This window comes from Mus musculus, chromosome 5 (assembly GCF_000001635.26).
Source record: "Mus musculus strain C57BL/6J chromosome 5, GRCm38.p6 C57BL/6J".
Lineage (NCBI taxonomy): Eukaryota > Metazoa > Chordata > Mammalia > Rodentia > Muridae > Mus > Mus musculus.
Genome location: NC_000071.6, coordinates 52638835 through 52653888, shown reverse-complemented (window position 1 = coordinate 52653888; position 15054 = coordinate 52638835). Strand labels below are relative to the sequence as shown.

General features: G+C 40.7%; 1 protein-coding gene across 2 annotated transcripts in view; it reads left to right on the top strand.

Moving 5' to 3' along the window:
* The window catches only part of Sepsecs (Sep (O-phosphoserine) tRNA:Sec (selenocysteine) tRNA synthase), a 29676-nt gene extending 15876 nt beyond the window's left edge, over window positions 1-13800 (top strand). For both annotated transcript variants that reach the window (NM_001363463.1, NM_172490.4), the window contains exons 9-11: window positions 6198-6291; window positions 6683-6773; window positions 9782-13800. In NM_001363463.1, coding sequence (NP_001350392.1) covers window positions 6198-6291; window positions 6683-6773; window positions 9782-10085 — 489 coding nt within the window. In that variant the 3' untranslated portion in view covers window positions 10086-13800. The remainder of the gene's footprint in view (window positions 1-6197; window positions 6292-6682; window positions 6774-9781) is intronic.
* Window positions 13801-15054: the final 1254 nt, after the last annotated feature.

Sequence of the window (15054 nt, the reverse complement as noted above, 5' to 3'; positions counted from 1 at the left end):
ATAATCACCCAGAGCAGCTCTTGTGCTTCTAGCTGTTTACTCAGGAGAATGAAAGCTTGAGTTTGTATGAAAACATATAGTTGGGGGCTTATAATGACTCAGTTTATAATTGTCCAAACATGGAAGTAAGTATCTAGTGAACAGAGGAACACACTGGTACATCTTTCCTTAACTATGGAAAGCTATGTAGACTCCAAGTATACAACAAATGGTGACTCCCGTGCATTATAATAAATGACGTGCAGCTGACTCGGAAGACTCTCATGTGGTCTCATCTATATGCATCCTTGGAAAAGCTAAAAGAGACAGGGACAGGAAACACAGATGAGTGCTGGAAGTTAGGATCAGGGAGGCACCTTTGGGGGCTGGTGAGATGCCTTACAACTATGTCCTTAGTGGAAGTGGTTTTGTGGCTCTGTGTGTTTTTCTTTCATTTTTGTTTTTTTGTTTTGTTTTTGTTTTTTGAGACAGGGTTTCTCTGTGTAGTCCTGGCTGTCCTGGAACTCACTTTGTAGACCAGGCTGGCCTCAAACTCAGAAATCCGCCTGCCTCTGCCTCCCGAGTGCTGGGATTAAAGGTGTGCACCACCACATGAACATTTGGAAAGCATATACTTGAAGTTTTACATGTATAAATTGTACTTGGCTAAACCAGACAACAAGCGTTTACACGTAGGAATAAACCTATAGTTTTATCCTGCCATGAAAGCATCACTGTTCTAGACAACCAGGTCCTCAGGTGATGGGTTCATATTTATGGGTGTTAGAGGACAACTCTCAGGAGTTGGTTCTCGCCTTCCACTGTGAGTTCCAGGATTGGGCTCTGGTGGTCAGGTCTGTGTGGTCTACTAAGCCATGTCACTGGTCCTCTGCTAGGTTCCTTATATCCATTCTTCAGTGTCGTTTTTATCACGTGGTAGGAGTTGACTCCATTGTACATATGAAATTGTGATCTGGGAAGATGTACTAGCCCGAGGACTCGCTGGTCATTGCAAGTTCCAGAATGCTGGTGAAGACCGAGTTGGGGTGCTGCCCAGGTCCCTCTGTATTCTGTCTTAGCACTGTCTTCTCTTACTTTCAGTTGTTCACACAGCACTGGGGGAGTGGAGTGATCGACCCTGTCATGCTAGGCATTTGAGCCATAAAGATGATGATTGGCCCTGGGAGCCTCCCGTGCTAGCTAGTGGAGGCATTTAAAACTCCAGAAGCTCCCATATGCACTAATTGATTTTATTTAAAATTCTTTGTATAGAATTTACATAGAACAAAAGCTGTCTAATGGAGTAATTTTCAGAATAGTAAAATGCTGTTCTGAGAACTCTGACATTGCATGAAAATAAAATTGTTCTTTAATGTTTTTACCCAGTAGGCCTTCCTGAGGAAAATGTGGATCTCCTCCATAACCACAATTGCGTATATGTAGCATAGACATTGTTTTCTTATTGGATTTGATGCAGAAATGTAGTGGGCTTTGTCTAAATGGACTTCTCTCTGCTGTGAACATTTCATCATGGTAGTTTATTGGTTCAGCTGTGGAGAAGCTGAGGCAAAGCTATTTTGTGCCAGCCAGAGCTATTTATAAACCATCACTGAGAGAAAGCCTTTTTTTGTTATTGCTGTTATGTGTACTAAAAAAAGGAGTGTTAAAGGGAAACTTAGGATTTCTTTTTATTCTGTGCCCTTATTCCCCACAATGGTATTTTTAGAGGTTATTTCTTCCAGCTATATCTCTTCAGAAAAGGCTTTACCTTTGTCATAGCAGAGGCAGACAAGAACTCAGCTTGAAGCCATTCCCTTTCTCAGCTTTCCTTTTTGAAGGGTGCAAGGATCAGAGAGTGGAACTTTGTGTGTGAATTGAGCCTCTTTGCCCTTAGCCCCTTCCTGATCAGTGCATCTGCTTCATAGTGGGGAGGAATGACCAGGAGTTAAACGGAAGACACCTTTAAGAAAAGAGGTTAAAATACAAGAGCTGTTTCTTTTGAGTTTCTTTATGCAAAAAGAAAGATCAGCCTTAGAAGTTTGTCCTCACTTGTGCTTTGCTTCTATCGAAGCCCATTATTCTGCTCCGCCCTCAGAGAAGAATGCTTTGCTGAGCAGGTGGCAGGTGATCGTTTATTGCTGCAAGTATCTGCTGAGTTGGACAAGTACAGAAGAGGGATGTAGTAGAGCGGCTGTTGTGAGCTGAAGCTCAGAGGACAAGCCGTGTTCTAGGAGAACACCAGATTCGTAACTCCAGTGTCTCGTAGCAGAGCTAAGTTCCAGAAGCAGTGGTTCATGTGTACCCTAAAAGTGGAATTCTTGAATCTTGCAGATGTCTGATTTGGGGCCTGGATGTGGGGGTTCAGTACCTTGAAGGCAGTGTTTTTCCACTTGGGCAAGCCTTACTGAGTGTGTGTAGATCCTTGGTGCCAGCCACGGTGGGGACCACATAGTTAGTAGCTGTAGGCATCTTGTGTGTGGGTATGTATCCATGCCATTGCCCGTCTGTCTGTGCTTTGGTTCCTTACATACATCTGAGACACCACTTCTCAGTATGGATCACCATTTCTGCTCACCCCATCACATGAAGCAGCATGTTTCACATAGCCCAAGACCTCTTGGAAGGTTAGTGAACTGTGCCGCAGGACTGTGGTGAGGGGTGGGATGGCTGTTGGGTTTCATGACTGCAATCATTCTGCAATCCAGACGACATACAAAATATAATGCGTAATATAATTCAGCTCCTTTTTCATTAACATCATGAACTATGGTGTAAGGTTTTGTGTTTTTGTTCTAGAAATATAGCTGACATTAGCATTCAGGTATACAGTTCAGTTTATCTGTAGTGAAAGTCTTCTAAAATGAAGTTAAATACAGCACAAAGGGCATAGAAAATCAATATTATTTCATTTCTTGAAGTAAGATCTTTCTATACACATTTGCTTGGGCTGCTTATAAATTTCTTCCGTTACAGAAGTATTTTATAATAAATGTCAGTTATAGATTTAACTGTAGCAGAAAATAGTACAAGTTCTGTAGTACCTTCATGCATCAGGTAAAAACTGCTTAGCTCAGTGTTAGCGTAAGGTAGCCATACAGTATCCTGAAAGATATTTTTAAAGTGTGGTGATATTAATAGGACATTTAGTACTCTAATACATGGACTATTATACAGTTTAATATATTGCACTTTGAGCTATTAGTTTACCTATTACAACCTCTACACTCAGTAAAGATACTGAAAAATATTTGCTGTTGAGTGTGAACTTCATTTGAAAATAACTTTTAAAAATTGTGTTACTTTAATACTAATGACAGATGAGATTTAGTTACTTTATAATATAAAGATTTCCATACTGATGTTAGTAACTGTTAATACTGAATTCTGGCTAGGGATGGAGATAGGTACCTGTAATCCCAGCATTAGGAAGGGTAAGACCATCTAGGCTATATGGTGAGACCAGGTCTCAACAAATCTGAACCTCTCAATTTTGCTGTCATTAGCCAGTGATTGATAGAACTGGTTTAGAGTAATTTATTAATGGATTAGGATTGAACATGTGCAAATTCAGTTTTCTAATAATCATGATCATGTTTGCAGGCACTCTCTAGGGATGCTACTGAGGAAATATTCCCCCTTTTTTTCAGAAAAAAAGTAGCTCAGGTATAAGTTAAGTCCTCATTAGGTTCCACTATACAGGCGTGATAGTACACTAGATAGAAGGTTATTTTAAGTTGCCTTTCAGCACTGAAGTACATAAACTAAAGAACTTTGTTTCTTTAATATACGCTTAATAATAAGTGAACAGTGAGCAAGCCTTGTTGCTAGGAGGACATAGGGATCCATAAAAGACATTTCTTGGCTACCAGGTTTATTCTTCCTAACAAGAGTTTGGAAGTGTTAGACCTACAGATGAAAGTTAGGATTTTAGTAAATAGTACAAATAATGAAACATTAGCATCTCATATCTATATGGAAATAAGGGGCTTTTAAAAAAAAGTACAGAGCATTTAAAATTAGCAACCTGTGTACTTTGAAGGAGATAAAAATATATACATGAAATTCATGAATTCTACTTTTAGGAACTGATACAGTAGTAAGATTTTGAATTGTTCTAATTGCCATAAAATTCTTGATATTTTTACTTCTATATGATTCTTACATGTTCTACTTTTTGAAGGAGTATTAGAATAGTGGTTTGGAGATGATCTAGGAAAATCTTTGTATAAAATGTACAAGAAAAGATAGCTTTTCATATAATTTTTCCACCTCCATTTCTGAAAATGACCACAATTGTCTTAAATATTTCTCAAAAAATTTATTCAAATTGTGTTTATGGTTTAATGAAGTTATGAATTATACAGGAAAAAAAGATGTAAAATATGTAAGTAGAAACTTAAGTAGAATACTAATTCTTCAATACAAGGCAGAATGTTTTTGGTTGTATATGACAGTTGTGGCTGCTATTATCAAACATAGCTTACACATAGGGATGTATCTGAGGTACAGGTAAGTATTGAATGCTAATAAATGTGCTTGGAAAAAATAGTTCTTTAAAAATGTTAGTTACTAGATGAGTTACTGCTCTACATAGCTCTGAAAATATAGACACTGTGGAAAGCAAACCTACAGAGTAGAAAGGCTTGGACATAGGCTTGGAAGGATGCTCTTCCAGGGACAGGTTTGGTTCTCAGCACTCACACAGTGGCTCACAGTCATCTGTAACTTCAGTTTCAGGGAAAACAACACCTTCTTCAGACCTCTACACACGAATGTGCACACACACACACACACACACACACACACACACACATGTATACACATATATGCAGGCAAAACACCCACATTTTTTTAAATTGAAAATAATTTATATTCCCATAGCTAATAATTGTGATGAATGAATGACAAGAGGAGGTCTTACCCCATCTAATGGATACCAGTTGTGACTTTTGTTTTTTTACTTTTTGATTATAAAAAGAACTACTTTAGTGATCTAATATTTCATGATTTTGACATGCAAAGAATTGTTCTAATAAAATACTCCCAATTTAAGAATGGTTATGAGTATAACATTTTATATAAAATACAGTTGTTAGCACGAGTGAGGCCTTTGCAGTTCTAAGGAACCTGGTAATGCATAAAACTGGACAGTATTCTCCCTCCTCTCTCAGTCCTGATCTGTTACCAGATATAGTTGTTCATCTATGGACTTCAGACCTCAAAAGCTGCTGTGAGAGAGCTACCTAGGGAGGAAGCAGAAGCAGCTTTTGTGGCCTTTGAACTTGAAAAGTATCATTTTCTCTATTAGCCCTGGTGTCTCTTTAGAACTTATGTTTGGCAATGGATGGAGGTCAGTGAAAGTAGACATCCTACTACAGGTAGACTTGGTAGGTTTCGGTCTACATCATTTCAAAAGCAGGCACAGAAGAAAATAGCTTCAGTTTAATAGCTGTAAAAGTAGTACAAGTTTTAGATATTGTAGACTTTGAATTAAAAGAATTACTAATTTTAGCTGTTGCACCTTAAACAGAATAGATTTGGGGCTGGAGAGATAGCTGAGAGATAGAGTACTTCCCTGGTACACACAAGGCCCTCATTTGACCTTAGGTGCACACACGCGCACACACACACACACGTACACAGTAGTGCACTTTTTAAACTACAACTTACTGTGTAACTTGAATGCTAAATGGATAAATCTTAGCTTTGAAGAAGTTGTTTAGTAGTTGTCAGGTGACAAAAGGAAGTCACCTGAGAAGGACAGGAACTGATTACAGTGTGAAAGAACCACTCTGGCTCCTGTGTAGAACAGTGCAGAGTACTGAAGAGGTGGAAAAGAAGTCATCTGTACCAGTACTGAAGTGACTGGTACAGAGCTTGCTCATGTGTGTCTGTACATACTTACAATCCCAGCTATTTGGGAAGCTGAGACTGGGCAATTTAACAGTATGCTGCCCTTCTAACCAAAGTAATTCTGAAGTGTTAACTCTAAACATTCTGCAGAGATGAAAAATATTCTAGCCCAAGACCAGAAGTAGGCTGGGGCTGCCCTTTCCCATGGTTCTACTGTTCGCAGTGGCTCTGAAGCTCACTGTGTTGTGGTAAAGGAGAGTCGTGGATGAGATGGTAAATAGCATATACTTCTTACCAGTTGGATTTTGTATTATGGTTTGAGTTGGATTTATTTAACTTTTAAATGTGATATTTTGTTATTTCAGGAAATGTTTGTCTATTTATCCACCCAACTAAAGAAGTTGGCAGAGGCCCACAATGAAAGACTACTACAGACACCTCACAACCCTATATCCTTAGGTAATTTTCTTCTTTTAATAGAATAATAGTTGCGATATTCTTAGAAAGGACGTTATCATTTATAGAAGTAGTAACTTGTTTTGATTATGCTAACAATCTTAAATTCATTCTAGTATTAATTGGTAACTTAGCTTACTTAGCCTTTAAAATGCTTTAATGCTTCTCTAAGGTAAAACCTATCAACTGAGGGAATCAGATCATGTGTGATGTGTGTGTGTCCATGATTATGTACGTGTTTTCTCTAAATTTATCTGATATGGAAACTATCCCTTCTATAATTTAAAGTGCTAGCTTATGCCATGGGACAGTGCATGTAAGCAGTTTCCTTATCTTCATTTGCTTTGAGTGGTTTTGCAGTCCAGAAGCCTGCTGAATGTGTTTTCTCTCCTAGCTATGACACTTAAGACGATAGATGGACACCATGACAAAGCTGTCACTCAGCTTGGCTCAATGCTTTTTACCAGACAAGTGTCTGGAGCCAGGTAAGTCCGTTTAAGAGATGAATCTATCTGCTTTCGATGTCACCTGGAGGACACCATGTGTCTGTCCCTCTTCCAGGATGGACATCTGTAGCTTTTGAACCCTGTTTGTTTTCATCCTGTGGTTTTTCTAATGGATTTACAGGACTTGTAAAAGCCTATAACTGCCAAACTCCACTTCCTAAACTCACAAGTTCCAGTGGAGAGTGCTGCTTCGGTGAAAGCCCAGTTGTGCAGCTGTTGTAAGACAGCAAGGTTGTCGGTTTTGGCTTCAGTACCTTCTGGGTGTTAGTGCTTGGCTTTCTGCTGATTCCAGCTTTTTGGCTTTTCCTTCACCCACCTTTCTTGCCCTTTGCTGTGCTGTCTAGAGATTTGGTGAGATAAATGATTCTTCTTGTTTGACTCCTTTCCACCACCCCATCCTACCCCACATAATGAGGTTCAAGTTCTATTACAATAAAAGTGCATGTGTTGGCTTTAAAAAAAAAAGTGTAATCAAGAATTCTCATCAGTAGACCTTTGCTATATACTGACCTGTGCTTGAGGATTCACTGTGGTCAAAGAACAAGAAGCCAACAACCCTTTGAGGCTGTTGATGCCCTATCTTTGGACTTTGTGATCAAAGTATAGGAAGACTGAAGTCTTGTCTTGGTGCCTCTCTGGATAGATTGTTGCTGCTGCTGCTGCTGCAGTGCTTCTAAGATTGAACCGAGGCAAGGTGGTAAGCACATGGCCACAGATCTAGGCCCTTGATACAACTCTCTCTCAGACAGGGTGTCACTAAAGTATCCAGACTGGACTTGAACTTACTGTATGGCCCACTTAGGCCTAGTCTAAGTCTTGCAAGTCTCCTGTCTCAGCTTCCCACATAGACCCAGGTTCTGTGTAGATTCTGTCTAAGTCTTTCTTAGATGATCTTCAGTACTGTCATATTATGATGCTAAAAATATGGCATCTTTCCTACCAATTTCAAATGGAAATGTTGCTAATGAAATACTATTTTCTGATTGCTCTACTTAGATTTATGTTGCTGTAATTAAAATACTCTGACAAAAGACAAATTGGGAAGGGAAGAACATTTCTTTAACTTACATTCCAGGTCATAGTCCATCCTCAAGGGAAGTCCGGGTACCAACTTAAGCAGGAACTGAAGTAGAAACCACTGATGAAAATACTTACTGGCAGTTCATTCACTTATGTTCAGCTCGCTTTTCTAAACTGTCCAGGACCACCTGCCTAGAGATAGTAGGATTGCCCACAGTGGGCTGGGCCTACCTGTATCAGTTAGCAATCACAGTAATATCCCAAAGCTAAGCCCAGAGGCCACCAAAGCTAAGCCCAGAGGCCAATCCATTCTGAGGTTCCATCTTCTAGTTGACTTTACGTTGTATTGACCAAACAAACAAACAACTAACCAGAACACAAAACTGAGGGCTATGCCATTCGTGGCAACTATTACTGAGAAGCATGCGTTCCACTCACATTTGCATGGCACTAAAATCAAGTGTTTTAGAGAAAAATGTGGTATCTTAACTCTAAATGCTTTTCATCATATGAAAGACATACACTGTCTTCATCAGTGTTATATTGCTAAGAGACATCGTTAACACTTACAAAGGAGAGCATTTGAGCTTTCTTACAGTTTCAGATGTTTGGTCCATTTTCATCATAGTGGAGAATACAGCAAGTAGAGGAAAACATGGCAACAGGCAGGCAGACATGATACTGGAGAAAGTAGCAGAGAGTTCTACATCTGGATCTCCCTCCAGAAAGGGAGAAAGAGCCACTGCCCTGGCTTGTGCTTCTGAAACCTCAAAAGCCCACCCCCAGTGACACACTTCCTATTCCACCAAGGCCACACCTCCTAATCCTTCTAAATAGTGCCACCTGATGCCTAAGCATTCAGATGTATCAGTCTATGGGGCTGTTCTTTTTCATCCACCACACTTGCAGAGGATACAATGCCTGTATCAAAGGACTTGGATTTTATTTGTGCTTTGCTTGGATCTTCCTGGATCTGGTAGGTTGTGAGCTAGCTGATGGGAAGCTGGTAATGGAATTTGGAATCTCTGGGTACTCTGAAATAACAGTATGAGCTCTTAACCTCTGTGCCATGCATCTGGCCCCATTGTTTGGTTTGGTGTTTAGCAGTGACTTGCTATGTAGCCTGGCTGGTCTTGGGATCCTCCTCACTCTCCTCTAGTGCCGACCACACCTGGCTAATCAAAGAAAACAAAACAAAACTTAGGTCAATTCAGCTTTTAACTTGAGAAACTGGCTGTATGCCACATAGTTCTGAGGCTTTTGGTTGGTTTGGTTGTTGAACCCCTTCCCCTTCCCCCACAGTTCTCCCAAACAGGGTTTCTCTGTGTAGTAGCCCGGGCTATTCTGGAACTTGTTTTGTAGACCGGGTTGACCTCAAACTCCCAAAGCTCTTCCTTTCTAGTGCTACAATTAAAGGTTTGTGTCTCCACACCCAGCCTTTAATTGGTTTCTTTAAAAGTGAAAGATTAGAAATCTGTTTGTGTTTAAGGAAGCCTTGGAAGTCAGCCTTAAATAATGCATAAGTTGTTGGTGGCTGTTGCTGTCTGCTGGCCACCTCCCACTGAAGCAGTTACCTAGTCCCTAGATCCTGCTGTGAGCCCTTTCATTGCCCTTGCTGGGTGAATGATTGAAATTTCTTTTGTTGCTGTTGTTTTGGCTTATATAGTTGAAGTCAGATTGTAGGTTTGGCACAGATGTCAATTTCTCCTTACTCGTCTTTGAAGAAGTTCCTGCTCTGTGCTATAGAAGCTGAGTAAAGGGTCATCACCAGGCAGGAGTTTGCAGTTGTATTTTACAGGTTCATTTTAAGCTGACAGTTTGTTTGCACTGGCCACAATTTATGCCTGTTTCTCAGCTTCCTAACTGGCGGTTGTATAGCTTAGCGAGACAGTTGCCTTGTTTCTGGGTGGGTGGTATCTATTAACATCACCAGACATGTCAAGTTGATAAATCTTCTTCCCTTTCAGGGCTGTGCCTCTTGGGAACGTGCAAACTGTGAGTGGCCATACTTTTCGAGGCTTCATGTCCCATGCAGATAATTACCCCTGTGCTTACCTCAATGCGGCAGCAGCCATCGGGATGAAGATGCAGGATGTGGACCTGTTCATAAAGAGACTTGACAAGTGCTTAAACATAGTAAGGAAAGAACAGACTAGAGCAAGTGTTGTGTCTGGAGCTGACCGCAACAAAGCTGAAGATGCGGACATTGAGGAAATGGCTTTGAAACTGGATGACGTGCTTGGGGATGTGGGCCAGGGCCCTGCTCTATGACACAGGGCTCTTTTTGACAGTTCATACAATGTATGTAAAGTTTTTGAATCAAGAATTTTATAGAGAGTATTCTGCCAAGGAAGAGACTGGTCTGAGGGTGATTGCTTTTTATCCTTAGATTGCCTCAGATGATGCTTACTAATAGAAAATGTAAAGCTGCAGGTGATTCTCACTCAGATACAGAGAGCTTCTGAGCCATTCGTCAGCATTCAGAGGTTGTTTGTTGGTTTGTTTCCAATCACACAGAATTGAGAAAGATCTGTTTCTAATGCTGCTTAACACCAGATGTTTATGTAGCAGTCTCTGTGCCTATTGAAAGGATGTTTCCCAAGGAAACAGGGCCATGTCATAGGCTTAAGAGCTGGCTTCGTTATATATAAACAGCATGGAAAGACTCACAGTGGGTGCTAGTGGCGTTACCTGGTAGAACCCAGCAGTTCTGCTCAGCACCTCACCTACTGCCCAACACATAGTCCTCAGAAGAATTCTCCAGTCCAGGACATCAGTAGTGATGTGTTTTAGGGAAGCGAGCTCCCCAGTGAAAGAGGAGTTACCACATGTGCTGCCTGATGGATGACACTGCTGTTTGTGGTGGGCTGCATGGAAATCAGGGGTCCCATGAGAGCAGTGCCTATCGATGTGGTGGATGTCACAGTTTGTTCAGGTGTGTGCCATGCTGTTCATATACCTATAAAATCAGCTAATTACATGTTTTAGACCATATCTCAGTGATATGTGCCTGCAAAAATTTTAAAAAGTTAGGTCTGTGAATGTTACTAGGGCTACTTGGTCGAGACTGTTAGTGACAATAAGAGTCACTAGTTGCAAACAAGTTTCTACAAGTTGTTTTCTATAATACCTGCTCATTTTTCCATTTGGGCAACTGCAAACTTTATTCCACATACTGTCTGGGCTTTAAGCAGCCTTTGTGACTACATATATATGAATGACTGAAATTCTAGGCCCCATACCTCTGTGTTTTTTGTTAGTTATACACAACAAAACAAACAAAAAAACAAACAAACAGAAGAACAAAACAAAAAAACAACTAGACTGGGGGCTTAGTGAAGCCTCTTGGGAACAGCCATGCCAAAGCTATGTTTCTTAGGCCTGCTCTGTGGAGCGTCACTCTACCCAAAACATAGCCATGGGGAAAGGGCCCATGGAGGAATCATTCGGGGAAATGCCTTTGTAAATTTGCTCATGGTGTATTAAATGCTACAAGAGGATTTCTTTAGTAAAATTGGCCTGCTTTTCCAAAGAGGAGCCGGTTCTCTGAAATGAAACACTCTTTGTACATACTCTCCCAACACAATGGGTCAAATGTGTTAACTTCTGGATTCTACTCTTGTATTGGTATGACACTGAGCTGTATATGAAAAGGGAGTCTTCCTTGCCTACGATCTTAGAAGGTTTGTACACATGAGCTTAGCCAGAAGCTGTTTTGAGTGCGTAAGTTGGGCCATGTGAGCCACTGATGCACCTGCAAGTCGAGGCTGGATAAAGAACTCACTGGTAAATGTATTCTACCTTTGGGGACCAGACACTAAAATGGCTCTTAGGTAGCTGTAGTAACTCGTTACATGGGAGTAAACCTGGATTGAAAGGCTCTGTGCTGTTTTCTGTGTGGATTGGGGACTGCACCATAAATGAGATGTAGCCACAAAGGCCCCGTCTCTGTGGGGCCTGTGAGGGTCAGATGCTGCTGCCGATGGAATTGCTGGCAGTGCAGCTTCCTACGCATCAGGCCAAAATGATTTTCTAGAACAAGTGATCTATATTGTGTGATCATCATTTTGCTTAAGAAAGGCCAGAGTCCAGAGACTGGAGATGCTTCCTCATCTGCCGAGTATCAGCAGTTCTTGGCTTCAGCTGCTGAATAGATAATAATTCTAATTGAAGATAAATTACATGAACCCACATGTGAATGATAGATATGGTACAACATTTTATTGCTGGTGCATAAAATCCGCTGCAGTTTTGGTTATTAACCCTTTCCTTTTTAAGCACTTTTAAATTCCAGCTCTGTTCTTCCTAGCTCCGGCTTGAGCCTAAGGTCAGGTTTTTCTCCCCCAACCCTGTATGACTTACCTAAGTCTCTCTCCTGTTCACATCTGCATGTTAGAAGGACTGTTCCTATCTCTGCGGGAAGCACGGACAGTCCTTGGGATGCTTCCTGATGTTCCCGTGTTGCCCTCAGGCTGTGGCAGTGGAGGGTACCGGGCAGGCATTGCCTAAGGCCCTACTACTGTCTCTGTGGCCCAACTCCTCTTACAGTAGGGCCATGAAGTAGACTGTTGGAGATTGGCTTTTAAAGTCACTGGGCTGGAGTAGTCTGCCTAGAGAAGAGGTTTGGTCACTAACACATCTTACTCACATTGCAGGGAGAGGTGTTTTCAGTTGAGTCTTAGTTTGCCCTAGGTCCCTGCCGATGTGTTCTCACTGTCAGGGAAAGATATGACAGGGCCTTGTAAGCCAGTGCTAACTCGGAATCTTCCTACTGGCTCCTGGTAATAGTTGGTCTCAGTTATACAAGATGAGTTATGTAATACAGTTCTCTTCCACCAATAGGCTTTGATGTGCAATTGGTAAATTTAAATATCATTTAAATAAATATTTTTCTAATAACTTGGCCCAGCACTTAATTATTCACTGATTCTATTTCTTTACCCACAAGACAAGAAGAACTGTCACTGAGGCCGTAGAGACAGACAATGTCTATGCTCTGGCTTCCATAGTAAAACTTTGACAAATTCTCATGTTTTAAACAGGTGGTGATACTGAGTAAGTGCCCTCATCCTGACAAGCTCAGCTTTGAGTCTTTTCACTAAAGTAGGCAATCAACAATCGAAAATAACAGTAATGAAAACCAGTGCTGAGACTCATTCATATTGTTCTCAGAGAAAAATTTGAAATACACACACATTTGGTGCAGATAAAAATTGGATTTACGTTGCCTCCCAATCTAGGGCGCACTAGTTTTTGCCAAGCTGGAAAATGGTTTTGTTTTACGTTGATGAGATCGACTTTATATATTGAGTTGGAAGAAACCCAGTTTTACATGCGCAGAAGTTGGTTAATTTCAGATATTTTTATAATCTTTGAATAATTTGGTAACCAATTGGCCATGCAAGTAGCAGAAGTGCATGTATGTATGCATGGGCATGCGTGTCTGCGTCGAGGACTCGTCGGACAGGTGCTAGGTGCCTCCTTGTCTGTTTTTGTTGGTTCTGCTCTTTGGCCAACCTTAGTCTGCAGGTCTGATTTGATGCCTTCTTTATGCCTTACATTTTACTTTTATTTTGGCTTCATGGTCTGTGTGACATAAAATGATGATTTTACAGCTAATGAATATTACTTTGTAACTAACCAGCTAATATTCTGCAGTTCAAGCTAAGGCCACAGACAAAGTCAGATTCTGTTTATACCATAGTTTTGTTTTGTTTTGTTTTAAATCAAATATGCCAACAGGAGCCTTTGGGGAAGAGGTGAAGGAAGGCTAAGTCTAACCGTGTAAGTGGGTGTGGGGGTTAAGCTATGAGACTGTGATGTGGACATCAATCTCCTGACCTGTATATTACCAAAGGGAGAAACAATTCCAGAAATATTTTTGGTATAGACTGTTTAAAATAAAAACAAATTGTATAATTTATTACATGAAATAAATTTTTAATAAATCATTGACTACAGATGAAATCTGGAAGTGCAAATAATCTACACTGAAGTCTTCTTGCACTCTTTATTTTCACCATCACTGCTTGCCTAGAAGTCAGAAAGGAAATCGCGTGCCATGGCGATTGACTGTAAAGGCCGATGCTTTAGTCCTTTCTAAAAGAAACACTCTGGGACAGACAAGATGGCAAGTGGGAAAAGGCACTTGCTACCCAGTCTGACATACCTGTTAACTCACATGATGGAAAGAGAGAACTGGTTCCTGACACACACACACACACACACACACACACCCCATTGTGCATGTACACACAGAAAATAAAAAGTAGTGAATTAAAAAAAAAACAAACCTGTCATTTATTTGCAAATAAGACCTACCTGCCAACTTAATATTTTATTGTTGACCTGACTGTGCCTTTTAAAATTCGGCATTTGCCATTAAGTTGGAGTTCAAGTCTTCCCTCTGAACTCATGGTATAACATCTCCAAATCTCGGACTCATCAGACGTGGAATGGAGACCACCCTAAGCAATGAGGATCACGTGGATAATAAGTGCAAAGATTATTAATAAATGCTTCAAGGTCTGAAACAGCATGAACCTGTAAGTGGTGACAGTCTTGATGAGCCATATTTATTAAATTGTGCTACATTTAAATGAAAATGTGTTATGAGGCAGGTTATTGGTGAATTTTACACATTGTCTAGTGGAAATTCCAAAAACTAATTTGATTTTAGATGACCTTTCTTTTTTCTTTTTAATTTTCAGGGTCTTTCTATTTGGGCTCTTAATGAGTTTCCTTTGGTTTTACAATTACATTTGAGAATTTAAACGACGTATTAACGTGTACTATGTTTTTGCATCTGAAGTTACAGACTATAACCTAAGAGAGATGTTCAGAGCCAGTTCGTGTCACAGTGACTTGGGCAGGGGGCTGTGTTAGCCTACCGTTGGTTTTGGTATGGGCAGCAGGATGACAAGCATGACTTGCAGAGTGCATACATCCTGTTTCTATGTACCTTTACTGTGGAGGGCAGCTGGTCACGGCCCTGCATTTCCACATGTCCGAGGCCTTCCTGAACCAGCTCTAGTACACATCTGTTGGATGTATAGTCCTGTAAGGCAAGTCTTAGATCTTCCTCCTCAGAATGTGTTCACCCTCACCCTCCCCTCCTCAATTATTCACACTCCTCCCCACCGTGAGGCCAAAAGTCTGGGAGCCTCGACTGTCTTACATTCTGTATTAATTATAGCAAGAAGTCATGTAAAGCCAGGCATGGGTATGCATTTCTGCCATC